The following is a 26728-nucleotide window of genomic DNA, read 5'->3' as shown; positions in this document are numbered from 1 at the left end:
GAGTAGAGATGAGCGAATAGTTAAATATTTGATATTCGATATTTGTTTCGAGTAGCCCCTCAATATTTGACTACTCGAATCGAATATCGAACCCTATTATAGTCTATGGGGGGAAAATGCTCGTTTCAGGGGTAGGCAACATTCGATCAAATTATACTTACCAAGTCCACGAGTGAGGGTCGGGCTGGATCCTCCGAGAAGTCTTCTCCGGGCAGTGTCCAAGCCGCGTCTTCCAGCTCTGAATTCACACTGCCAGGCATCGGGCCTGGGCAGAGCCGACTGCGTATGCCCGCACTACAAGAAAATTGCCGCTTACAGTCAAAGCAGCCATTTTCTTGTAGCGCGGGCATGCGTAGTCCGATGCCTGGCAGAGTGAATTCAGAGCCAGAAGACGCCGCGGGGAAGCTGCACGGAGAAGACTTCTAAAGGTAGGAGAAGAACCAGCGTTGATTGGTGTATTCGGCCAATCAATGCTGTTTCTGCATCAAATTTTTCCATTCGAATAGCGAGTACACTCGATCGAGTACAAGTATTTTGAATACCATAGTATTCGATTGAATACCTACTCGATCGAATACTACTCGCTCATCTCTACTTATGAGTCTTGGCCATCGCTACTTCAGGTCTCACACTCCATGGTGGTTGATATAGACTGGACTAGACCAGGGCAGAAGGATAAAGCTCCATAGAAGGTATAAGTGTTAATAAAGTGCAGTAAGTAACTGTGGCTACCACCATCTTGGGGACAATGGGGCTTCTACAAAAAGGGCAAACAAAAAAAAACATTCTCTGTCCATCACATATTACACACTGATATGGTGAAAGATCAATTTACTTAAACTCCACAAAAAAAGTAGATCCAATACTGAAAAAGTTTCCTCACTCCTTGATATATGGCTCTGTATGTGTCAGAATCTTTACATCTTTTTAATGTTTAATGTTCTATACAGTGGACACCCGGCACTAACGCATTAACTCTTCTGGCACCTTGGTCAATGTCTGCAATAGAAATGACTTTTTTTTGCATTGCATAAGCATTGAAATGCATTGCATTATTGATCAGACCCCCCGGGGTTCAAGAGTCTAAAAAAGTAAAAAATAAATATAAAAAAAATAAAATAAAAGTTCAAATCCCCCCCTCCATGATGTAATTAGGAAACCAGTGCCTCAAGTATGCACACCAATAGAGGGCGCTGACTGAGAATGTGCAAGTCTATCTTCCATGATGTAATTAGGAAGACAGAGTCTCAGTCAAGCAAAACCTATAGAGGGCGCTCCCTTTAACATCATGCCGACCTTCTCAGAGGCCTTTGTTTGCAATAATGCTGGGATTTAACCAGATACAGTCTCTCAGCCAAGGACAGCCGTTTCGCTGTATTTGCATCTCATCAGCTTGGCGCAGAGAGGACTGATCTGGCAGAGGGGAGAGGCTTAGACAGGGTTGAGGGGATATCGTCACTCCATAGGGAGAGACCACCATATAGGTGTGTGGAGTCTTATTATTATACTTAAATACTGTGAAACACTGACACATTAGGTATCCCTGTGTCCGAAAACGCTGGTTCTACAAATCTACAGAAATGAAAAATGACAATCCAAAAATGCCTGCAGGAAGGGGTTAAACAAAAAAAAGCATAAAGATGACATAAAGGACTGATGGAAATCGTAATCTAACTACGAGGAACAGCACAGGCTTTATAAGGCTTGGGAGCATTTGTAAACCCTTGGTCCGGGGTCAGGTCCAACGTGGCTCCAGGTGGTGGACGGAACGTAAAGTTTTGCAACAATGACGTAAAGAAGAGAAATAACTCCATTTTAGCCAAGGTCTCACCAGCGCAACTTCTCTTACCTAGGAAGGAATATAAATACTTCAGATTTAGGTTTGTCTTGGCATTAATCCCTGAGAACCAAACCAGTTTGGGATTTAAAGACAGTTTTTGATGTTGCCTTTTTGTATTCTGGCGGCTATAAATCCTCTATATGATAAGAATATGAATATTTCAATCTAAAGACAAGTCTAAAGATAAATCTAAAAGAATAAATTAATTACCTATTGAGAACGGGATGAAGGCTTCGTTCTTCTTGAAGTTTCCATTGGAGTCAAGAAAATGTTCTGGATAAAACTCATCCGGTTTCTTAAAGTAATCCTTATCTCTGAGGGCGGAGTGCAGCAATGCTATCACAGTTGTTCCCTGGAAGAAATAAGTGATATACACAATATAAAAACATGAATTAAAAGATGATACTAGAATGGTATAAATCTGAGCATTGTGATGACATTAGGCTGTAAGGTCCACCCATCTGACAGTGGGGAGATATCGGTGCCGAAATTAACAGCACCGATATCTCCAGCATTGGGGCACATACCAGGAAAACCTGAATTCAACACACTGTTGGCTTTATAGCTTTGGTGAGGACTAAAGATGAGCGAGTAGTGAAATATTTGAGATTCGAGATTCGTTTCGAGTAGAGCCTAGATATTTGACTACTTGATCGAATATCGAATCCCATTATAGTCTATGGTGTCCGTGCGCTGTAACTGCACAGCGCTTGCAGTTGCGCTGATAAAAAGTAATCTCCCTCGTAACCGCAAGCTGCCAACTCTCCCGATTAGCAAAGACGAGCCTGCGGCAAATCAACGCTGGTTCTGTAGCAGGCCCGTCCTTGCTAGTCAGGAGAGCTGGTAGCTTGCTGTTACGAGAGAGCTTACTTTTTCTCATAGGAATGCATTGACCAGTGTTGATTGGCCAGAGTACAGCATTCGGCCAATCAACGCTGGTTCTGCGGGAGGCTCGTCTGTGAGGAGGCGGAGTCTAAGATCAGACCACAGCAGTCTCCATTCTGGTCCGATATTAGACTCCGCCTCCTCACAGATGAGCCTCTGGCAGGACCAGCGTTGATTGGCCGAATACTGTATAGCATTCAGCCAATCAACGCTGGTCAATGCATTCCTATGAGAAAAAGTCAGCTCCCGCATAAACGCAAGCTGCCAGCTCTCCCAACTAGCAAGGATGAGCCTGCTGCCTGAATCGAATCTTTACAGCGAATAGTGATGGTATTCGAACGAGTACGAGTATTTCAAATACCATAGTATTCATTCGAATACCTACTCAATCGAATACTTCTCGCTCATCTCTAGTGAGGACATGAAAGGTCTTCTAATTTCTTAATGACCCAATATACCAAAACAGCTAAAAGATACCTGAGGAATAAAGTAGCCCCTAAAAGTGACATCCTGAGCAGTTCCATGTAAGCCAACTGGTGCCAAATCCGCAAACCTTTGAATTTCATGAATGACGGCATCTGTATATGGCATTTCTTTCCTGTGCTCTGTTTGAGGGCGGGCCGATCCCATCACTCGTTCAATTTCATTTTGTACTTTTTCTGTAACAAGAAAAAAAAAATCATGCATAATAGAGTGTGTAATACAATGGTATAGTCCTTGATAACATGTCTATACAGATGTGTCCTTCCCTACCATTGCTCTTGATTAGACATGTCCAGAGGCACGAGATGACCAGCTTTTCATAACAACACAATTTGTGATATTCTATCACAGAGCGACTTGCTATATGATCTATGTGTTATATTGTCTCCATTTGACCAGTAGTCACCCTGTAGCTATCTTATGGATGGTTAGCCTGCCCAGGGGTTATCTTAGTGTGAATTGAGCTAAAGTAGAGTAATAAACAGTCACATGACCCCAAAACAACAAAAAGACTCCAGTAAGCAGCACATACTACTTGTTCTTATCACTGACAGGACATCTTTTTAGGGTCTACACCCCACAGCCAGGGGTGGATAAGCGAAAGATTTAACCCCTTAAGGACACAGCCCAAAAGTATGTTAAGGACTAGAGATGAGCGAACAGTGTTCTATCGAACACATGTTCGATCGGATATCAGGGTGTTCGCCATGTTCGAATCGAATCGAACACCGCGTGGTAAAGTGCGCCAAAATTCGATTCCCCTCCCACCTTCCCTGGCGCCTTTTTTGCACCAATAACAGCGCAGGGGAGGTGGGACAGGAACTACGACACTGGGGGCATTGAAAAAAATTGGAAAAAGTCATTGGCTGCCGAAATCAGGTGACCTCCATTTTAGACGAATAGTGGATTTCAAATCCGGGTCATATGAGACTGTGAACTTTGTGACTATGAGACAGGGATAGCTGTACAGGCAGGGATAGCTAGGGATAACCTTTATTTAGGGGGGAATGTTATTAAAAATAACTTTTTGGGGCTCTATCGGGTGTGTAATTGTGATTTTTGTGAGATAAACTTTTTCCCATAGGGATGCATTGGCCAGCGCTGATTGGCCGAATTCCGTACTCTGGCCAATCAGTGCTGGCCAATGCATTCTATTAGCTTGATGAAGCAGAGTGTGCACAAGGGTTCAAGCGCACCCTCGGCTCTGATGTAGCAGAGCTGAGGCTGCACAAGGGTTCAAGCGCACCCTCGGCTCTGATGTAGGAGAGCCGAGGGTGCACTTGAACCCTTGTGCACCCTCGGCTCTGCTACATCAGAGCCGAGGGTGCGCTTGAACCCTTGTGCACACTCTGCTTCATCAAGCTAATAGAATGCATTGGCCAGCGCTGATTGGCCAATGCATTCTATTAGCCCGATGAAGTAGAGCTGAATGTGTGTGCTAAGCACACACATTCAGCTCTACTTCATCGGGCTAATAGAATGCATTGGCCAGCGCTGATTGGCCAGAGTACGGAATTCGGCCAATCAGCGCTGGCTCTGCTGGAGGAGGCGGAGTCTAAGATCGCTCCACACCAGTCTCCATTCAGGTCCGACCTTAGACTCCGCCTCCTCCAGCAGAGCCAGCGCTGATTGGCCGAATTCCGTACTCTGGCCAATCAGCACTGGCTAATGCATTGTATTGGCGTGATGAAGCAGTGCTGAATGTGTGTGCTTAACACACACATTCAGCTCTACTTCATCGGGCTAATAGAATGCATTGGCCAATCAGCGCTGGCCAATGCATTCTATTAGCGTGAACTGAGTTTGCACAGGGGTTCTAGTGCACCCTCGGCTCTGCTACATCAGATTGCTACATCTGATGTAGCAGTGCCGAGTGTGCATCAGATGTGTAGTTGAGCAAAACTGACTCAGCACTGCTAAGTCTCTGCATTCGCATAGGAATGCATTGGCCAGCCTTCGGCCAATCAGCGCTGGCTCTGCCGGAGGAGGCGGAGTCTAAGGTCGGACCTGAATGGAGACTGGTGTGGAGCGATCTTAGACTCCGCCTCCTCCAGCAGAGCCAGCGCTGATTGGTCGAGTTCCGTACTCTGGCCAATCAGCACTGGCCAATGCATTTCTATGGGGAAAAGTTAGCTTGCGAAAATCGCAAACTGACAGGGATTTCCATGAAATAAAGTGACTTTTATGCCCCCAGACATGCTTCCCCTGCTGTCCCAGTGTCATTCCAGGGTGTTGGTATCATTTCCTGGGGTGTCATAGTGGACTTGGTGACCCTCCAGACACGAATTTGGGTTTCCCCCTTAACGAGTTTATGTTCCCCATAGACTATAATGGGGTTCGAAACCCATTCGAACACTCGAACAGTGAGCGGCTGTTCGAATCGAATTTCGAACCTCGAACATTTTAGTGTTCGCTCATCTCTATTAAGGACCAGGCCTGTTTTTTCAAAATTGACATGTGTCACTTTAAATGGCAATAACTTTGAGACGCTTTAACTTACACAAGTGATTTTGAGAATGTTTTCTCGTAACACATTATACTTCATGTTAGTGGTAAACACTAATCAATATTTTTGTATTTACTTATTAAAAAAATAGGAAATTTGATGGAAATTTGGAAAAAATTGCAATTTTCAAAATGTGAAATTCTCTGCTTTTCAGGCAGATAGTTATACCATCCAAATACATGAATAAATATTATCTCCCATATCTCTGCTTTATATCGGCATCATCTTTTGATGGTATTTTAATTTATTTTGAACGTTACAAGGCTTACAAGTGTAACAGCGATTTTCCAGATTTACAAGAAATGTAACTGTTTGTTTTGTTTGTTTGTTTTACACACTTTATTTTTTTTTTTTAAAAAAAACTTTTTTACATTTGTGCTGTAAGCACACTAGAACCTGCGATCAGAGAGGATCACTGGTTTTATACTAACTATAGACTTGCAATACACGTGTATTGCAGTCTATAGAGGAAGCTAGCTATGCAGATGCATAGACTAGCTTCCACTCGTCCTGGCATCCAAGGGGTTAACCCTCCCCCCATCGGAGCTCGCTCCGATGGGGGGAGGGATTAAGGAGCAGCGTGTAGCTGTAAATTACAGCTAACACAGACTCCTTATGCAGCCGGCAGACTGCTTTATAGCCCGGCCAAACCCCTAGGGTGCCATGATCACTATGGATCATGGCACCTTAAGGGTTAAACAGCGGGGGTCGGTGCAATCACCGTCCCTGCTGCTACAGGGGAAGCCTGGCTGTCAGATACAGCCAGCCTCCCGTGGAGATCTCACGGGCTCTGCTTCTGAACCCGTGCGATCTCAATCACGTTCAGGTACGTGGGAATGCGGGAACTAACCACATTCCCTGACGTACAGGTACGTGATTTAGCGTTAAGGGGTTAATGTACACTTAGATAGGGAGAATGATGGACAACAGGGAGTACCTGTAATAGTAAGTGTTTTTGCACAAAAACATATCTTCTTATTGATTTGATATGACGGGGTTAATGTTTTACTGATCAATTTTCTTGTATTTCTTGTGCATCTATAGGAGGTTCACTCTGTAGCTTTTGTCTCTATTTCTATATACTATGCTGATCACTCTATATAGCTCAGTATATAAGCATTTCTTCAAACTCCTATACCATAAATGGTCATCTTATAAGCTGACCACTCAGTCCATAAGTCCAATCTCTCACCCACCCCAAAGGTACTATAATTGGTCATCTGCTAATGATGCAGTACTGTAAAGGTGAGTTGTTTGCACGGTTTATTGTGTATCAGTCCTGCAGCCATCAACATCAATGGTACCCCAACTACCATTAGGCTCAAGGAGACTTTACCACAGGGAATGTTGCAATAGTACCATCTACTACCACCATTTTCCACACTGCAGGCCCCCTCTAAACTACATCAGTCCATGATGAGTGCCAGAGGGTTTGGTAGAACCTACAGCCACCATGAACCTACACAGTTGATGCAATTAGAATCATCCGATACATTGGTAAAGGAATCAGGGACTGAGCAAAACCAGTTGGTCAATATTAGTTGCGTCAATGGACAGCCAGTAAGTAAAGATAAGGTCTGTACACTCTTCAAGGGTTAGGCACCTTTGGACTCCCTCAAAAAGTCTTGTTGTGCACTTAATGGCTGCCTAGTTGCCCTACTCTACAGAACAATACATACAGTTCAATTCTTTATAATTCCTATAGCAGAATGAACTGCTCCATTGGACACCAGATGAAGGCAACTTTATTTAGTCTGGGAGACCGTGTGTCTAGGGTCCTACTGAACTCTGAAGAAGCTCCTGTCCTCTACATGAAACGCCATCTACAGATTTCAGCACCTTTTTCTGACTGTTACATGTAAAGACTTGCATTATCTGTATTAGTTATGCTATTTTTCTTTTGCCTACATTTTTTTCTTCAGTCAACATTTTAGATGTTGGGATTAGAGTTGAGCCGATCTTGAGATCCCGATCGTCGATCTGGATCCAATCTTTCCCGATCCCGATCGCTCAACCCTAGTTGGGATTCTATACTGGTTTCCCATAGAGTTAATGTCTCAAGCTACAATACACTCATCTTATAATGGTTGTCCCAGAAACAAATATTCCAACTTCAGAAAACACTATACGATTGTTTTTTTTTTTTTTTTTTTTTTTTATAACCCTATCAAAGATATATTTCTTACGTTGAATTTCCGGATATTTCATCATGAGCAGAATACCCCATCTCAATGTGGTGGATGTCGTCTCCATTCCAGCTCCAAACAAATCTACAACCAGAGTTGTTAGATTCTCATTGTGATAATATTGAGTGGACTCAAGTTTTCCCTAGAAAAAATAAGACAAAAATTATAGTAAATAGTCTTACCTACAATTTTTGTAATTTAGAATGTTAATCTCAGTTATATAAAGTAAATCAATCTATAGCATTAAAAACCAGCACCCAAAAACATTAAGGTTGTTTCTTTGACTTAAAGTCACTAAATCATTTGTTGACCAATTACAGTATTTTTTATACTAAGATGGCGCTGCTTGAGTGGCAGCCTGTTACTGCAGCTCCAAGCTGAGAGTGACCCTTATCTTTCCTTTTCACTCTTTTGTCTTTCACTACAATAATCCTCTACTCAAGAATCATTGCATCATGAATAGCTACTTATTTGGACTTGAAAAACTTGCGGAGTTTTCTAACTTTCAAAGGAATCCTTTGTGTCTGTTGTTTATGCTTGGAAGATGCCTGCAGCCAGTAGATAGGAATTTCCTGAGTACACGTGGAAGGGCTTTGTTACAGCCTAGAAACCAACCATTCCCCCATGAGTTAAGGAGAAAGTATGTTGCAGATGTGGTATGGAGAAATAATCATTCCGGCACTCTCGTCTCTTTGGATGGCTTAAGACTTCTTCAGGCAGATAGAAGACTTGACAGCAGTATGAAGAAAGGTGGAGGGCTTGCAATATTTGTAAATGAAAGATGGTGAAATTCCTGGCATAGTGATTTAAGGAACAATCATGCTGCAAGGATATTGAACTATCATCTGTGAGAATGAAATCTTATTACCTACCAAGGAATTATCACGTTATGGTGATAGCTGCATATGTCCCACACCTCTGTAAAAGCTGATTCTACCTGTAATGTGCTACATGCTGTGCCTCCTCCTTGTGTCCATGTGTCTGGAGATATCAACCATGGCTCTCTATCATCAACCACCCAAGTGCTATCAGAGATCCTTCCTCCCAATCGCGGTCAGGCTGAAGTCTTTTCTTTTTATTGGCTATGACTCCTATCTGCTACTCTGAGCTTGTATTAGCATGTGTTCTTTCTTGCAATATGTTACTGTATTATCCATGCTGTTGTAACACTCTGAATTTCCCCATGGGACTATTAAAGGATTATCTTATCCTGCCACCATGCTTTATATCAGTCGAATAGAAGAACAAGCCCCCATAGTCTACAACAGGGGTGCCCAATACATCAATTGCTAGCTACCGATTGATTGCAGGATGCAGCCAGGGATTCCCAGTGTCTGCTTGTTCACAGCGCAGGCTGAGAGTCATCTCCGGACACTTGCAGGCAGGGCCGCTGCAACCCTGACTGAAAACAAGTGCAAGGCCCCGGCCTGCCAGTGTCCAGAGATGATTCTCAGCCTGCGCTGTGAACAAGCACTCCGGACACTTGCAGTCCGGGCAGCAGCAGTTCTGGGGGCTGACGCGCTCCCCGCTCTTAGGGATGAAGGGAGCCGGGGTGCTGCTTGTTCACAGCGCAGGCTGAGAGTCATCTCCAGACACCTGCAGGCAGGGCCGCTGGAGCCCTGACTGAAAATGAGTGCAAGGCCCCGGCCTGCCAGTGTCCAGAGATGATTCTCAGCCTGCGCTGTGAACAAGCAGACACCAGAGAGCTGTCTCCTGCTCTCACACTCCGCCCTGCCTAAGGCCCCGCCCACAGTCCCTGCCCACAGGCCCCACCCACAAGAAGTGTGTAGTAGATCTTATCCCTTGGTCAGTTTATAATGTAGCTCACATGCTGAAAAAGTGCGAGCACCCCTGGTCTACAACCTATCGAAATATTAGACTTGCCATTCAAGGGAAAGGTCAAGTTATATTTTTTGCACAATTCATTATATTTACTAAATTTCTGTTATTTTTTTACATCTTTTTCTTTAAATATTTAATAATTATCGGCAATAAGTCCTCACGTACCTCTTCTTGCTTGGTTAGGAAGGCGTCAATGAGGTTCCTCTGGTCATTTACATCCAGCTCTTGTTTCTGTTTTGTAAATGTTGCTCTTATAAAGTCCTCAAAGTTTTTAATATTTTCAATAATCTTTTGGTGAGGTCCAGGAAACAACTTTGCCAGAAATGGGTAACTATTGTACAGCTACAGTATACATGAAAAAAAAGCAATTAAACACTGAATTATAAATTGAACATTAAGAAGATCCCAAGTGTTACTTTGTTCCAAAAAAGTTACATAAAACCATAGATACAGAAATACATAGTGTACTGTACTTGCAAAGTAACGGCATGCATGTTGATGACATGTATTTAACCCTTCCTTTAATTCAAGAGAGAACCTTTATTGTGTTGCATTGTACGGTATATGCTGAATTATTATATGTGTGCAGGACCTATAAGCACATGACTGGAGCTGGGAGGTCCTGAAGTTTAAGTTTGTTGTTGACATTATTAATACACAGTTACTGTTATTGTGAACAATATGGGCTTGTGCCCAGTGTGCCATGGATCTGGATTAGGTGGCTAGAAAACTTACTATAGAAAGTAGTTGGACCCACATTTGTCTGAATAGAGAGCGAGAGGCTATTAAAGGGCTCTGCAGATCTAATCTGCAAAGGGTGAACTGATAGATAATGCATGTCCCATGTTGGAGCACATTTGCCTGAATTCTGAGAATCAGGGACTCTCCCAGGAAATTCAGGACAGTTGGCACCTCTGCAGTAGTTGCATAGATAGATATAGGTATGGCCACACTTAAAGGGGTTATCCAGCTTTAAGCAGCAAATGAACCATCATAACATCATGTGACCTCGGATGTGGGAGTGATTTATTACCTGTGATTTATTTGCAGGGGACAGTGGAGAAGGAAGGGGTTGTTACAGTCAGTGGGCTTATTAAAAAAAAAAAAAAAAAAACTAAAATAAACAAAAGCCCGTGAAGCCCAACTGGGCTCTGAATTGCAGGGCGCACTGGTGTGAACAAGGCCCAACAGTTAACCTCACTGCCGGGCTACAACACAAACTAGGTGCTTCTCTGTTAGCTACATAGAGAATCTGCCACTGCAGAACACAGCCGCTTAAATGAATTCTAAGTCTTGCAGTTACTCTACTGCAAGACAAACACGAAGTATGACCGTTTGCTCCCAGTAGCTTACTATGCCGCACCCACCACAGTCACCTGTAGTTGCAGCACCACAAGTAGCAGACTGACTAGGGTAGGAGTTCCCCCTGGAATATACAATTCTTGCCAAAATACATCTGTACACTTGTACAGGATCATTAGGGACCCTGACTAAGGCAGCTTGCTGACAAAACTAATGTCTTGCTCTGCTGTGCACAATTCTGGATTTAGGCTAAGGCACTGGGCGAACAGACCTGCCTCCCTAAATAGAGGGAAGGCGAATCCAAACACCAAGTCATGGTGTCCACTATAGGTGCACATAGGCCAGCACCACTTTCAGTCAGAAGACCAACCACACCTATCGGCTGCAAGGGAATTAACCCCATGCATGCTGGATTGAGCAGAAACAGTGGAACAGGCTGCGACCCTGCTCTTTTGGCCGCACCTGCCGCAACGTCCTAACAGGGGTACACAGAGTGAGAGAGCAGGCAGATGAATCATGGGAAATGTAGTTTGTTCACAGATTCTCTGCATGTAAATAACAGTAATACAAGGAGAAGCAAGTAAAATAAACCGAAAAAAGGCTGCACAAGTGAACAGTAAGGATTTAGCACTGCTGTGGATGTATTTGCAGATAATTTTTGGAAGCTGGATAACTGATCTCCTGTTTGTTTGACTGTAATTCACATATTTAACATGTCCACCTATGAGGAAGGTAATGAAGGACACAAAGTAAATGCATAATATGAGAAGCCAATATATTAACCATTTACCATGACTCCGGGGCTGCTTAGAAGTTTTATATTTTCACTGATTAAATTCATAAGCCTCAGTATGGTCGGATCCTCGTAATCGTACCTTTTACTCAGCAGTAGAGACACAATGATATTGGTTACAGCTGCATTAATACTGCTCACATCTGAAAAGGGCTTTCCTAATAATAAAAAAATAAAAATATATTGTTGTTCTATTGATGTCTTGAACACACCTTATTGATTTCTTCATTATATGTTGCTGACCCCCAGAATGTGCACCCGAGATTTCACCTAAACCTAAGAGGATATAAACTGTCTACCAATAAGTATGTGGACACCTTTGGTCCAAGAGGCAATTACAGCCTCAACCCTTCGGGGCTTTCCACAAGTCCTTGTATGATGGCTAGTGGTATTTTATTCCATTCAGCTTGGAGAAGACAGGTAAGTTCTTTCACCAATTAAGGTTGGCTGCTGCATCCCTTAGTTCGGCAATACAACTTATCCCAGAGGTGCTCAATAGGGTTCAAGTCTGGGCAGTCCAGTCGGATAATCTGATTGTAACTGTACCAAGCCATGGTAGACCTCGCTACATGACAGCTGGAAGTAACATTGGTCTGACCCATAGAACTGCCATACTGTAGGAAGCACACTGTTATCTAAAATAGTGCAATAGGCGTCAGCATTGAGTTTACCGTGCACTCTCACCAAGGGACCCATTCTATACTAGGAGAAAAAAACCCAGACTAGAGATGAGCGAGTAGTGTTCGATCGAGTAGGTGTTCGATCGAATACTATGGTATTCGAGATACTCTTACTCGATCGAACACTACTAGCTGTTTGAAGTTTAAGGTTCGATGCAGAACCAGCGTTGATTGGCAGAATGCTATACATTCTGCCAATCAACGCTGGTTCTTCTCTTACCTTTAGAAGTCTTCTCCATGCAGCGTCCCTGTGGCGTCTGGAATTCACTCTGCCTAGGCATCCGGCCTAGGCAGAGCCGACTGCACATGTGCGGGCATGCCCTCACATGCACAGTCGACTCTGCTCAGGCGTTGGGCCGGGCAGAGCCGACCGCGCATGCGCTGTCGGCTCTGCCTAGGCCCTGATGCCTAGGCAGAGTGAATTCCAGCCGGAAGACGCTGCGGGGGCGCTGCGCCGAGAGAAGACTTCAAGGGGAATCCAGCCCGACCGTCACACATGGACTTGATAAGTATAATTTTATCAAATTTTGCGTACCCCTGAAACGAGCATTTCCCCCCATAGACTATAATGGAGTTCGAAATCCGTTCGAACAGCCGAACAGTGTGCGGCTGTTCGAATCGGATTTCGAACCTCGGACATTTTAGTGTTCGCTCATCTCTAATAAGTACTTGGCATTTACGCAAGACATTGGAGTGCCATGGACCTTCTACTTATGTTATATAGCCATGATTGGCCTCCTCTCTGGAACCTGTTACAGAGATGGAGTGCAATGCATTCTGATACAGCTAAATATATAAAAAAAAAAAAAAAAAGTCATCTTATCAATTAAATAGTATGAAGTATTTACAGGGTAAGTCACTACTGAACCCCTTACCTTCATATGATCTTAATGTCCGGACTAAGCATTCAGACTCCTCAGTAATCCGGTCTTCAATGGTTCTCTTCCCCATTCCATAATCTCGTAGTGTAGAAAGTGTAAATCTTCTCATTACTTTCCAGTTCTCTCCATTGGAAAAGAAAACACCTGATTGGAAAGAATATGCAGCATGTGATACACAATGTGTACAAGAATGATGTATGGAATCTATATTTATGGGGGTCGGAATCACAATTTACTAAGGACCTCTGACAATGGGAACCTTTATAGTATCTCTACAGATGATTGCCCTAAACAGGAGACCTCCTAAAGCAAAATCAGTACAAAGACTTACCATAACCTTTTGATGTTGTTGAAAAAATTGGCATATATGGTCTTTCTGAAAAGAATTCGGCATGGTTTACTAGGGCATCTTTAATGGTGTCATAACCACATAGGATGATTGATTTAGACATTCCTAGCTGGACAGTGAATACCGTGCCGTACTTCTTAGCCAACTGAATATAAAAATGATCAGAGTTAGCAAAATAAAAAATGACTTACCCAACTGTATCAAAACACTATACAGTCCTATGAAAAAGTTTGGGCACCCCTATTAATCTTAATCATTTTTAGTTCTAAATATTTTGGTATTTGCAACAGCCATTTCAGTTTGATATATCTAATAACTGATGGACACAGTAATATTTCAGGATTGAAATGAGGTTTATTGTACTAACAGAAAATGTGCAATATGCATTAAACCAAAATTTGACCGGTGCAAAAGTATGGGCACCTCAACAGAAAAGTGACATTAATATTTAGTAGATCCTCCTTTTGCAAAGATAACAGCCTCTAGTCGCTTCCTGTAGCTTTTAATCAGTTCCTGGATCCTGGATGAAGGTATTTTGGACAAACAATTCAAGTTCAGTTAAGTTAGATGGTGGCCGAGCATGGACAGCCCGCTTCAAATCATCCCACAGATGTTCAATGATATTCAGGTCTGGGGACTGGGATGGCCATTCCAGAACATTGTAATTGTTCCTCTGCATGAATGCCTGAGGATTTGGAGCGGTGTTTTGGATCATTGTCTTGCTGAAATATCCATCCCCGGCGTAACTTCAACTTCGTCACTGATTCTTGAACATTATTCTCAAGAATCTGCTGATACTGAGTGGAATCCATGCGACTCTCAACTTTAACAAGATTCCCGATGCCGGCATTGGCCACACAGCCCCAAAGCATGATGGAACCTCCACCAAATTTTACAGTGGGTAGCATGTGTTTTTCTTGGAATGCTGTTTCTTTTTGGACGCCATGCATAACTCCTTTTTTTATAACCAAACAACTCAATTTTTGTTTCCAAAATGAAGCTGGCTTGTCCAAATGTGCTTTTTCATACCTCAGGCAACTCTATTTGTGGCGTACGTGCAGAAACGGCTTCTTTCTCATCACTCTCCCATACAGCTTCTATTTGTGCAATGTGCGCTGTATAGTTGACCAATGCACAGTGACACCATCTGCAGCAAGATGATGCTGCAGCTCTTTGGAGGTGGTCTGTGGATTGTCCTTGACTGTTCTCACCATTCTTCTTCTCTGCCTTTCTGATATTTTTCTTGGCCTGCCACTTCTGGGCTTAACAAGAACTGTCCCTGTGGTCTTCCATTTCCTTACTATGTTCCTCACAGTAGAAACTGACAGGTTAAATCTCTGAGACAACGTTTTGTATCCTTCCCCTGAACAACTATGTTGAACAATCTTTGTTTTCAGATCATTTGAGAGCGGGCTGTCCATGCTCGGCGACCATCTAACTTAACTGAACTTGAATTGTTTTGTAGAAAGAAATGGTCCAAAATCCCTTCATCCAGGATCCAGGAACTGATTAAAAGCTACAGGAAGCGACTAGAGGCTGTTATCTTTGCAAAAGGAGGATCTACTAAATATTAATGTCACTTTTCTGTTGAGGTGCCCATATTTTTGCACCGGTCAAATTTTGGTTTAATGCATATTGCACATTTTCTGTTAGTACAATAAACCTCATTTCAATCCTGAAATATTACTGTGTCCATCAGTTATTAGATATATCAAACTGAAATGGCTGCTGCAAACACCAAAATATTTAGAACTAAAAATGATTAAGATTAATAGGGGTGCCCAAACTTTTTCATAGGACTGTATCTATGTGGCTATGTTCACACTATTATTAAATCTAGGACAAGAGCAACAGTGGTAGAGTAAGAGATGTAGACAGATCCCACTCCATTCTGGCGTCCATTCCCATTGAGTATAATGTAAGAAAACATGGTGGACACGGTCATCGTTTCCTCTCTTAAACAGAAGAAAAGGTGCTGCATGCAGGACTTTTTCTTCCAAAAAGTAAAAGACATGATGGAAGCCCTAATGTTTTTTCGGTTTCTTTTAATGGGGTAAAAGCATACACCCAATGGAGGGGGTTTAATGACTCATCTTGTGAAGATAGTGGGAACCCATCATAACAGGTAGATGGTTATGACTATTTAATATCACCAAAGTGATCCCAAGATCACTGTCCCCAGAGAAGTCAACAATTCCCCAAATACAGCAGCAACAACTGCCCAGGAGGACACACTATATGATCGGCCTGAGGACGAGAGGTCTGGAGTACTGGACTGGATTGTGTCTAGACAGTCATGGATCAGAGCCAGGAGGACAAGACAAATGTGGACAGATGGAGCCATAGACCTAATGCAATAGTAGGAACAAAATAGAAGTTGGAACTAGAAGGACAGAGTCCAGGGACAGGCCAGGAGTCAGAGCACTTGTTTGTCATATGTCAAGAGATACTTGAAATAAACCTGAATATGTGGTGATACAAGGTACAATCGTCCATACCATGCACTGTCATATTGTATGGTGCCCAAATAGGTTGAGCAAATACATCCATGCTGGTGCTTAACTAATAATGTTATAATATTCCACCATTACACACTGCAACAATATAGTATATAGTGTAAAAGTCCTATAGAAGTGCCAGCGTTCAACACAAAAGTAGAAAACTGTCTACTGCTCCCGGGTCTTCCATTCTTGCCCCGATGAATAAGAAAATTGATATCTCTTTCCCCTTTCATCGGTTGCAAGTTGCAAGTTTTGACAACTCCTTTCAGATTAGGGCTACTGCTTACTTCGGGTTCATCTACCTGGACCAGGAGAAGCCACAAACATCTCTCTAATAGAGGCCAGTGTATTATATAGTGGACAGTCAGATGAAGAGACCACCATGCCCATATGATACATAAATGACTTGAGTTCATCAGGGTGAGGGTCTCTCCTTTGTGGTTCATGTATAGTGTTTCTAAGCAAGGAACCCCCAGGCCACCCATATTTGGACATGTAGACAAGTGTTGTCCTCATGAGCATCTCCAAATTTATCCATAGATATAGACTGACATAAAAGACATTTTATTACTATGGTAAAAATCAACAAATGAAATATAACAGTTGCTGGTGACTTCCATTCACAAGCTACAAGTCTTTGCTGGAATTGCCATAGTATAACGATGAAGCTTGACCAACCCTTTGGTTTATTATGGACGTTTCGAGACCTGGCATGGTGCCTAAATCTGTGGTGGCAGAATGTGTAACTAAGACTTTGGCACAAATGCGGTGGAAAATTTTTACAACATCAATCAGTAACCAAGATGGAAAACATAACAAGAATTAACCTTTACACCCCATTCACATAAATGGTATAAAAAAACAAAATCTAAATCATGAAAAATGGACAAAATCTTCAAGGTCGTTTGGCATCTGTCTGGGATCCATGTTCACATATCTCTCGGACTTCAGTCTAGTGAGGGATCCATTAACATGGTCTATTTTTTGACAGTCTGTTAAAACAGACCATCAAAAACATTGATGTGAATTGACACATTGAAATCAATATGTCCTTGAAGCTGCCATATTACATGGCTGTTTTTCATCTTTTGTGTGAATAGGGTCTTAAGCTGAGGTCATCCATTGATTTCAATGGAGGAACCAATGGATGACATTTGTCTACAAGTGAGCTAATTCTTCCATGTTCTAAGGTGACTATACAATACCCTGTGAACATTGAGGCCATTCAGTATTACCTGCATAAATGTTTTATGGGGTGCTCCTACGTCCATGATATGGATATTTCCAATGATCGGCAAAGGTTTTGGTCCAGGTGGAAGATTTTTGTTATTTCCTTGTTTTTGCTTCTGGAAAGTATAGGCCAAAAATAAGATGACAATGATGGACAGAAGAACTGAGACCAGATCCATGGTGAATAGGAGTCCTGTAAAATATTGAAATGATAGTCCATTGTGTAAGAACAATGAATATTGGGCACAAAGATTACTTGTAACTCCAGATAGAGGAACATTTACCTAGTCTGATACAATGTCCAAGATTATTTGACTGTGACTGTGAGACAGGGACAGATCTACAGGCAGGGTTAGGTAGGGATTACCTTTATTTAGGGGGGAATGTTACTCACACAACTCTTTGGGGATCCATCTCATCGGGATCCCTGTCAGCTTGCGATATGCGCGAGCTGACTTTTTCCCATAGGAATGCATTGGCCAGCGTTGATTGGCCGAATGCCATACAGAAGTACAGCATTCGGCCAATCAACGCTGGTCAATGCATTCCTATGCCGAGATGAAGCAGAGCTGAACCTGCTACACACTCAGCTCTACCGATGTAGCAATCAGATGCAGCAGCGCTGAGTGTGTAGCAGGTCCAGCTCTGTTACAATGGACACTGCTACATCGCCAGCACTTAGGGTTGAGCTGATCTTGACATTTCAGGATCGTTTTTAAAATCCAATTTCCAATTATTCAGAGATTGGATTTTAAAACGATCCTATTCACTACACAGCATGTAGGCCAAAAATTGTTTAAATTTTTGGACCCCACGCTGTGTAGTGATTAACCCCCCCCACCACCACCACCACCATTGTCCACTTACCTACATAGCTGCAGCTCCTCTTCTTGGTCCGGTCCTCTGTCCACAAGTCTTCAGAGTGCCCTGCCCCCCTCTCCCCGACTAGTATTATAGAGAAGGCGGGGCTTAGGAGAGTGTAGGCGGGTACTGGGAGGGGAAACGTGAGTGGTGCACTCACGTCTCCGAACCCACACTCTCCAGCAGCACTAAGCCCCACCCCACCACTCACGTTTCCCCTCCCAGTACCCGCCTACACTCTCCTAAGCCCCACCTTCTCTATAATACTAGTTGGGGGAGAGGGGGGCAGGGCGCTCTGAAGACCGGACAGAGGACCGAGCCAGACCAAGAAGAACAGGGAGCTGCAGGTAAGCGGACACCGGTGGGGGGGGAGGGGGTTAATCACTACACAGCTGTGTAGTGAATACGATCGTCTTTAAAATCCCAGCTCTGCTTCATCTCTGATGTAGTAATGTCTGATACTACACACTCAGCTCTGCTGCATCGGACTGCTACATCTGACACTACTACATCGCAGATGAAGCAGAGCTGGGCGTGCGCTCTGCACGGCCTGATGTAGAAGAGCTGGCCGATGTAGCAGTCCGATGCAGCAGAGCTAACACACTCAGCTCTGCTGCATCGGACTGCTACATCTCTGGTGTAGCAGCTCTGCACTACTCCCAACCATCCCTCCATCTACTCCTCCTGTCACACACATTTCTGGTGTAGCAGAGCTCAGTGCACACTCAGGTCTGCTACATCTCTACAACAGAGTGTAGAGATGTAGCAGAGCTGAGTGTGCACTGAGCTCTGTTACACCAGAGATGTGTGTTACAGGAGGAGTAGCTGGAGGGATGGTTGGCAGTAGTGCAGAGCTGTGTGTGTGACAGGAGGAGTAGCTGGAGGGATGGTTGGCAGTAGTGCAGAGCTGTGTGTGTGACAGGATGAGTAATTGGAGGGATTGTTGGGTGTAGAAAAGCTGAGCTCTGCTTCATCTCCAGTGTCTGGAGTAGCCGAGCTGACCGCACGGCTAGCTCTGCTTCATCTCGCCATAGGAATACATTGACCAGTGTTAATTGGCCAGTATACAGCATTCGGCCAATCAACGCTGGTTCTGCCAGAGGAGGCGGGGTCTAAAATCAGACCAGAACGGAAACTGCTGTGGACTGATTTTAGACTCCGCCTCCTCCGGCAGAACCAGCGTTGATTGGCTGAATGCAGTACACTGGCCAATCAACGCTGGTCAATGCATTCCTATGGGAAAAAGTCAGCTCCGGCACATCGCAAGCTGACAGGGATCCCGACATCATTTTCTGGGGTGTCATAGTGGACTTGGTGACTCTCCTGAGTCGAATGGTGGGATCCCCTGAAACGAAGCATTTTCCCCCATAGACTATAATGGGGTTCGATATTCTATTGCATAGTCGAATATTGAGCGGCTATTCGAAACGAATATCGAATATCGAGCATTTTACTGTCTGCTCATCTCTAATGATGACGCGTTTCGAGTATTGAAGTCATACAAACGGCTTCACCCCTTCATCAGATAGCGCTGACTCGAAGCATTTCTTTCTGAAACTCGTCCCATTCCTTATCCAAATGGTCTTTAGGGGGCATCACCTTTCCTCACCTTTGTATCAACTTCTGGGTCATCAAAGAATCCCTCACGTAAAGCTTCTGCTGTATTCTCTTTCCTTTGAACAGGTTTTTCTTGAACCTCTGCCTACAAAATAGACCCAGAATGAGAGATCACAGGTGCTTTGCAGTCATGAAAGTCTCAAAGAGGGTAGCCGACTGATATGAGTTGTCCGGTCAGTTGACATACATCGAGTCAGTATTTTTCGACACCATCTTAGCACATTTAAACCCACCCGATTTTTCTGAGTATCCACACCCATTTGTTTAACATTCCAAGAACTTTTTTTTATCAAAATAGATTGGCCATGTTGTGCCAAAGACTGTATCAAAGATGTATGCAAAATAGAGCTCACCGATCCCAACCAACATCTAAGAATTTGCATACAATACCCTCTACATTACAATTTATCATCTATATACAGATTAAGATTCATTTACAAAAAAAACAACCCCAGGAAATCCCTTTAAGAGATCCTGTAAGATGTCCCATTCAGTAAACAGATTGCTGAGATACATTGTCATGATATCATTATATTACATAGAAAATATCTCAGAGCAAAGGCACAAAGAAAATAGTAAAGATTAGTAATGTGTCGTCTTACTTGGATTCTTGTACAGGAGAGACAATGCACTGATCTGTTGTTCTCTCTTGTCCTCAGCACTAGGAGGATTTACATGGGGTGTGGTTAACTCTGGTAGCTCCACCCCTTCAATATTAACCCCTAGAAAGCTGAAAGTAAAAGTGTCAGCAGTTGTCAGCAGTGTAATCACTGTGACAAACACTTAAGTGTTCACGTAATAAGTTTATGGGGATATAATATAATACATTCAATAATAAACAGAACTCTACCATTAAAATAATGCGAGAGTTGGAGTGGGGGGAATCTTAAAAGCTAAAACAGAAGTGTGTGTGTATATATATATATATATATATATATATATATATATATATATATATATATATATATATACTAGAGGGAGGACCCGGCTTCGCACGGGTATATTACATTTTATGTTTGTGTAGTGGCCCCATAAGAAATGTCCAATTTTACACTGGTGTATTTTGTATGTGGTTTGTGTGTATGTCCATAAGCGTCATGTGATTGTGTGTATCTCATTTTGGATATCAGTGAAAAACCTATGATCAGTTGTTATGGATACCTGGAGTAAAGCTGTATCTAATCCTTCCCCGTGTAGTACTGTGTTTAGACTCAAGTATCTAATCCTTGTTGGTGTGGTACTGTTTGCAGATGCACATATCTAATCCTCCGGCGTGTGGTACTGTATGCAGATGTGTGTATCTAATCCTCCCTTGTGTGGCATTGTGTGAAGAGGCACGTATCTAATCCTCCGGTAAGTGAAACTGTGTGCAGACGTGCATATCTAATCTTACGGCATGTGGTACTATGTGCTGATGCGTGTATCTAATCTTCTGGCGTTGTGGTACCGTGTGCAGACAGGTGTATCTAATCCTCTGGCGTGAGGTACTTTGTGCAGATGCGCGTATCTAATCCTCCCCAGTGTGGTAGTGTGTGCTGAGACGCGTATCTAATTATCTGGCATGTGGTACTGTGTGCAGAGGCATGTATCTAATCCTCCAAAGTGTGGTACTGTGTGAAGAGGCGCGTATCTAATCCTACGGCGTGTGGAACTGTGTGTAGACATGCGTATCTAATCCTACAGCATGTGGTACTGTATGCAGATGCATGTATCTAATCCTATAGCGTGTACAACTGTGTGAAGACGTGCGTATCTCATCGTCTGGCATGTGAAACTGTAAGCAGACGCGTGTATCTAATCCTACGGAATGTAGTACTGTGTGCAGACGTGCTTATCTAATCCTCTGGTGTGTTGAACTGTGTGCAGATGTGCGTATCTAATCCTCCCTTGTGTGGTATTGTGTGAAAAGGCGTGTATCTAACCCTACGGCGTGTGTAACTGTGTGTAGACGCGTGTATCTAATCCTACGGCATGTGGTACTGTGTGCAGATGCGCGTATCTAATCCTCTGGCGTGTGGTACTGAGTGCTGAGACGCGTATCTAATTCTCTGGCTTGTGGTACTGTGTGCATAGGCATATATCTAATCCTCCAAAGTGTGGTACTGTGTGCAGACACACGTATCTAATCCTCCCCTGTGTGGTATTGTGTGAAGAGGCACATATCTAATCCTGAGGCATGTGGTACTTTGTGCAGACGCGCGTATCTAATCCTCCCCGTGTTGTACTGTGTGCTTAGACACGTATCTAATTCTCTGGCTTGTGGTACTGTGTGCAGACACACGTATCTAATCCTCACCTGTGTGGTATTGTGTTAAGAGGCACGTATCTAATCCTGCGGCATGTGGAACTGTGTGTAGACGCACGTATCTAATCCTACGGCATGTGTTACTGTGTGCAGACGCGTATATCTAATCCTCTGGCGTGGGGTACTGTGTGCAGACGCACGTATCTAATCCTCCCTGTGTGGTACTGTGTGCTGAGATGCGTATCTAATTCTCTGGCTTGTGGTACTGTGTGCAGAGGCATGTATCTAATCCTCCAAAGTGTGGTACTGTATTCAGGCACACGTATCTAATCCTCCCCTGTGTGGTATTGTGTGAAGAGGCGTGTATCTAATCCTATTGCGTGTGGAACTGTGTGTAGACGCGCGTATCTAATCCTACGGCATGTGGTACTGTGTGCAGACGCGCGTATCTAATCCTATGGCGTGTGGTACTGTGTGCAGATGTGTGTATCTAATCCTCTGGCATGTGGTACTGTGTGCAGATGTGCGTATCTAATCCTCTCCTGTGTGGTACTGTGTGCAGATGTGCGTATCTAATCCTCTGGCATGTGGTACTATGTGCAGATGAGCGTATCTAATCCTCCCCCGTGTGGTACTGTGTGCTGAGACGCACATCTAATTCTCTGGCTTGTGGTACTGTGTGCAGAGGCATGTATCTAATCCTCCAAAGTGTGGTACTGTGTGCAGACACACGTATCTAATCCTGCCCTGTGTGGTATTGTGTGAAGAGGCGCGTATCTAATCCTACGGCGTGGGGAACTGTGTGTAGACACACATATCTAATCCTGCGGCATGTGGTACTGTGTGCAGATGTGCATATCTTATGCTCTGGTGTGTGGAACTGTGTGTAGACACGTGTATCTAATCCTATGGCGTGTACAACTGTCTGCAGACGCGCGTATCTAATCCTCTGGAGTGTGGAACTGTGTGTAGACGCGCGTATCTAATCCGATGACATGTGGTACTGTGTGCAGACGTGCAAATCTTATGCTCTGGTGCGTGGAACTGTGTGCAGATGCGTGTATCCAATCCTTTGGCATGTGGTACTGTGTGCAGACGCATGTATCCAATCCCCCGGGGTGTGGTACTTTGTGCAGACGCGTGTATCTAATCCTTCGGCATGTGGAACTGTGTGCAGATGCACGTATCAAATCCTTCAGTGTGTGGAACTGTGTGCAGAAGCGCGTATTTAATCCTCTGGTTTGTGGGACTGTGTGCAGACGCGTGTATCTAATCTTCTGCAGTGTGATACTGTTTGCTGATCTGTGTATCTAATCCTCTGATGCGTGTATCTCAGCTTGGATATCAGTGTTGTATTGTGCATGTGGAGTGACCGTGTGTATTGCAGTTGGAATATGAGTGAAAGTCTTGCAAGTTTGTATTGGCTAAGGGGGGGGGGCACTGTGTTTGAAATGCTGTATCTCAGCAATGGTACGTCCGAGTGAGTTGGAGTCTCGTCTTAAACCTTCCCGGATACCTGAAGTATCTCTGTACCAAATTTGGTGAAGATCGGTCCAGTCGTTTGGTTCGCATTAGAGCACAGACAGACAGAAATTCATGTTTATAATATAGGGAGATATATACACACACACACACACACACACACGTACGCACATACTAGCCTCTGCCCGCAACTTCGTCTGCGGGTTGTTGAGTGGATGATACGCCTATATTTAGCAAATTGCTGCTATCGATGGTTTGCCTGCTTTGGTGTTTTGGCGCTTTTTAAGCTGTCCTGCTTCTGAACTTGTTCCTCACATTGTGCCCGTGATTGTTCCGGCATCTCAGCAGCTCAATGGGATGCCATATAATGTGTGTGTTTTGGCATTGCTGATCAGCATGCTCCGGCGTTTCGGCAACTCTCAAGCTGGCCAGGCACTGAAGTTGTTCTTCGCACCGTGCCTGTAATTGTTCCACCATATAATGCATGTGTTGTTGTCGTCGATGATCCCCCTCAGCTCAGCTTGAGGAGAACTATGTTGACTTCTGGCTACCTCCATAGCGGTCGTTGTTTGCGACTAATTAGATTTTCTTTTTTCAAATTGACAAACTGCGAATTTGGATTAAAGGTGTTTGCCCATGTCAGTGTGTCATCACTGCCTGGAGCAGATCAGATAATATGCAAATACATGTACACTGAGGGTTAGTGTGTGCTTACACAGATAACAGCCCTGGCTTTCTCCGAAGCGGAGAAGAGCAGTATAATATAGTATGTGAACATAAATTCATAACAGTCGTGAAACCATGTCACTTAAGGGGATAAAAAGTGGCCTAAGTTTTAATCGAGGTTACAATCCATGTGCCAAATTTCATTCTAATCTGTTCAGCCAATTTGTTATGAAGTCTTCAAAATTTTCAGATTATATTTTGGGGTCTCTGTAGATAATTAGAAGATCATGTGAGATATAAATATGGCACCTCATGTCCCCCTTTCCTCATCTCTCAAAAGCTTGTGTAATATTAAAGCAAATTGTCCTGTGTAGAATAACCTCAGCTCACATTTATGTGCATGCGTTGTAGTTTTTTTTTTTTTTTATACTAGGAAATTCTCCAAGGTTTCCCCGTCCTCACATAGTTAAACAACATTGGAAAAGGACATAAAGTCCACTGACTCCTCTGCAGCAGACATTGTGTAGAACCCTTGCAAAAACAACAGATCAGATAGATAACCAAGTACAATTGATGGTGGTGAATATATATATATATATATATATATATATATATATATATATACACACATATATACACACACAGTTACTTACCTCTCCTGCACTCTGGCAGTTTGCTGGCCTGTTTGTTGCCATCTCAGACATCACCTAGGCTGGGCTTGCTTCATTATGCATCACAACACAGATTGCACTCACTTGTCGTCTTTACCAATATTGGAGAAGGCTGAAATTAGTGGGGTGTGTGGCATAGCCCAGAGGTGGTAAGTAGCATTGTGTTAAGCTTGTATTCTCCCCTGGGACTCCAATCAATATACTCTCCGGTCTGAAAAGACTCCCAAAGTATAATTGTTCATGGGTGATCCACAATGGGGCACAATTGTGTGCAGGAATGTGTATTGTGCGAGGGAGGGGGGGGGGGGGGGGCAAATGTTCACCTTGGGACCCAGCCATCCCTAGTTACAGATAAACGAGTAGCAAAATATGAGATTTGATATTCGTTTTGAGTAGAGCATCGGTATTCGACTACGAGATTGAATATCGATTCCCATTAGTCTATGGGGGGGGGGGGAAGCTCGTTTCAGGGGAAACCACTATTTGACTAAAGGAGAGTCATCAAGTCCACAAGTAGCGGGAGGAGAGTGTTTAGAAGGAGCGCTGTGCAGTTAAAGCGCACGGACCCCATAGACTATAACGGGTCTATGTGCTTTAATGGCACAGCACTTGCGCTGATATTCCGTTCGGGAAAGGGGGGGGGGGGGGGTCCACCTGTGGACTCCTTCCAGACGGGATACAAGCGCTAATGTGAACTTGTCCTGCAGAACAGCATTGATTGGCCAAATGCTACAGTGTATAGCATTCGGCCAGTCAATGCTGGTTCTGCAGCAGGCTCTTTGCTAGTCAGAAGAGCTGGCAGCTTGCAGTTATGTGGGAGCTGACTTTTCCTCATAGGAATGCATTGACCAGCGTTGACTGGCTGAATGTTATACACGGTATAGCATTCGGCCAATGCTGGTTCTGAATCGAATCTTTACTGCAACGAGTATTTCAAATACCGTAGTATTCTATCGCCTACCTACTCGATCAAATACTACTTTCTACTAGTTAGGCCATGTATTATAGCAAGTTAGTGTTTTGTCAGGGTTTTTTCCCCCAAAAAAAAAAAACAATTTGTCTTGGATGACCAAAAATGGCCACCCTATTATAGTTGTGATAACACGAGCACCAGAAGGTGTAAAAAAAAATAAATAAAATTTGCTTTTAGGGGTAAACTAAACAGACGTCTAGGTGGTGTAAAACTAGCAGCATTGGTGGTGTAATTTGCAGTATTCTGTTGGAAACACTGCTCACTGGAGATGGAGTTATTCTTTTTTTGGGAGGGCGGGGGGGTTGCTGCCTACAAATCACTTTTCTACTGTATAGGACCATGTTTTTTGGACATTATGGGAGCGGTAATCCGGTAAAGTCTCTGAAGGAGATTTATCTTTAATTCACTTTTAGACTCCATTATGTGGTCTCTGCTGGGTCTCAACCTCTATGGGAGACTGATAGCAGAACAGCCTGTGGCCAGAGTGTATTGCTATACTGTATAGAGATATTTGATTTTAGGTAGAGAAAAACACATTGTTGCAAATACAATTTATTGAACAAACGTAACGGCAAAAATATTTGGTGACAATATAACCATCCATAAAATACAATGTTACCAGTACATAAAATGGCAGAATTGTGTCTCTGCATTTTCCCAAACGTATAAAACTATAAATAATTGATAAAGTGCACCCCTAGGTATACAGGACCCTGACTCCTAATGACTAGATAT

General features: G+C 43.4%; 1 protein-coding gene across 1 annotated transcript; it reads right to left on the bottom strand.

Annotated features, from left to right (window-relative positions):
• Positions 1 to 266: 266 nt before the first annotated feature.
• On the bottom strand, positions 267 to 20096 carry LOC142198296 (cytochrome P450 2B11-like). Its single transcript, XM_075269266.1, has 10 exons — positions 19949 to 20096; positions 17484 to 17671; positions 13730 to 13892; positions 13393 to 13542; positions 11835 to 11995; positions 9908 to 10084; positions 7901 to 8042; positions 3203 to 3384; positions 2051 to 2192; positions 267 to 1849 (listed from the first exon to the last, which is right to left on the bottom strand). Exons 2-10 carry the CDS (start codon positions 17655 to 17657, stop codon positions 1671 to 1673), a joined length of 1470 nt encoding a protein of 489 aa, XP_075125367.1. The 5' UTR covers positions 17658 to 17671; positions 19949 to 20096; the 3' UTR covers positions 267 to 1670.
• Positions 20097 to 26728: the final 6632 nt, after the last annotated feature.

Source organism: Leptodactylus fuscus, chromosome 3 (assembly GCF_031893055.1).
Source record: "Leptodactylus fuscus isolate aLepFus1 chromosome 3, aLepFus1.hap2, whole genome shotgun sequence".
NCBI lineage: Eukaryota > Metazoa > Chordata > Amphibia > Anura > Leptodactylidae > Leptodactylus > Leptodactylus fuscus.
This window is presented reverse-complemented; position numbering and strand designations above follow the sequence as displayed.

Excerpts from the sequence above, each read along its gene's own strand:
- LOC142198296 (XM_075269266.1), bottom strand. The coding sequence starts at position 17,657 with ATGGATCTGGTCTCAGTTCTTCTGTCCATCATTGTCATCTTATTTTTG. Across the intron at positions 13,543-13,729 it reads AACAACATCAAAAGGTTATG|GTGTTTTCTTTTCCAATGGA; the intron begins GTAAGTCTTTGT and ends CTTTCCAATCAG. Across the intron at positions 2,193-3,202 it reads GGGGCTACTTTATTCCTCAG|GGAACAACTGTGATAGCATT; the intron begins GTATCTTTTAGC and ends TATTTCTTCCAG.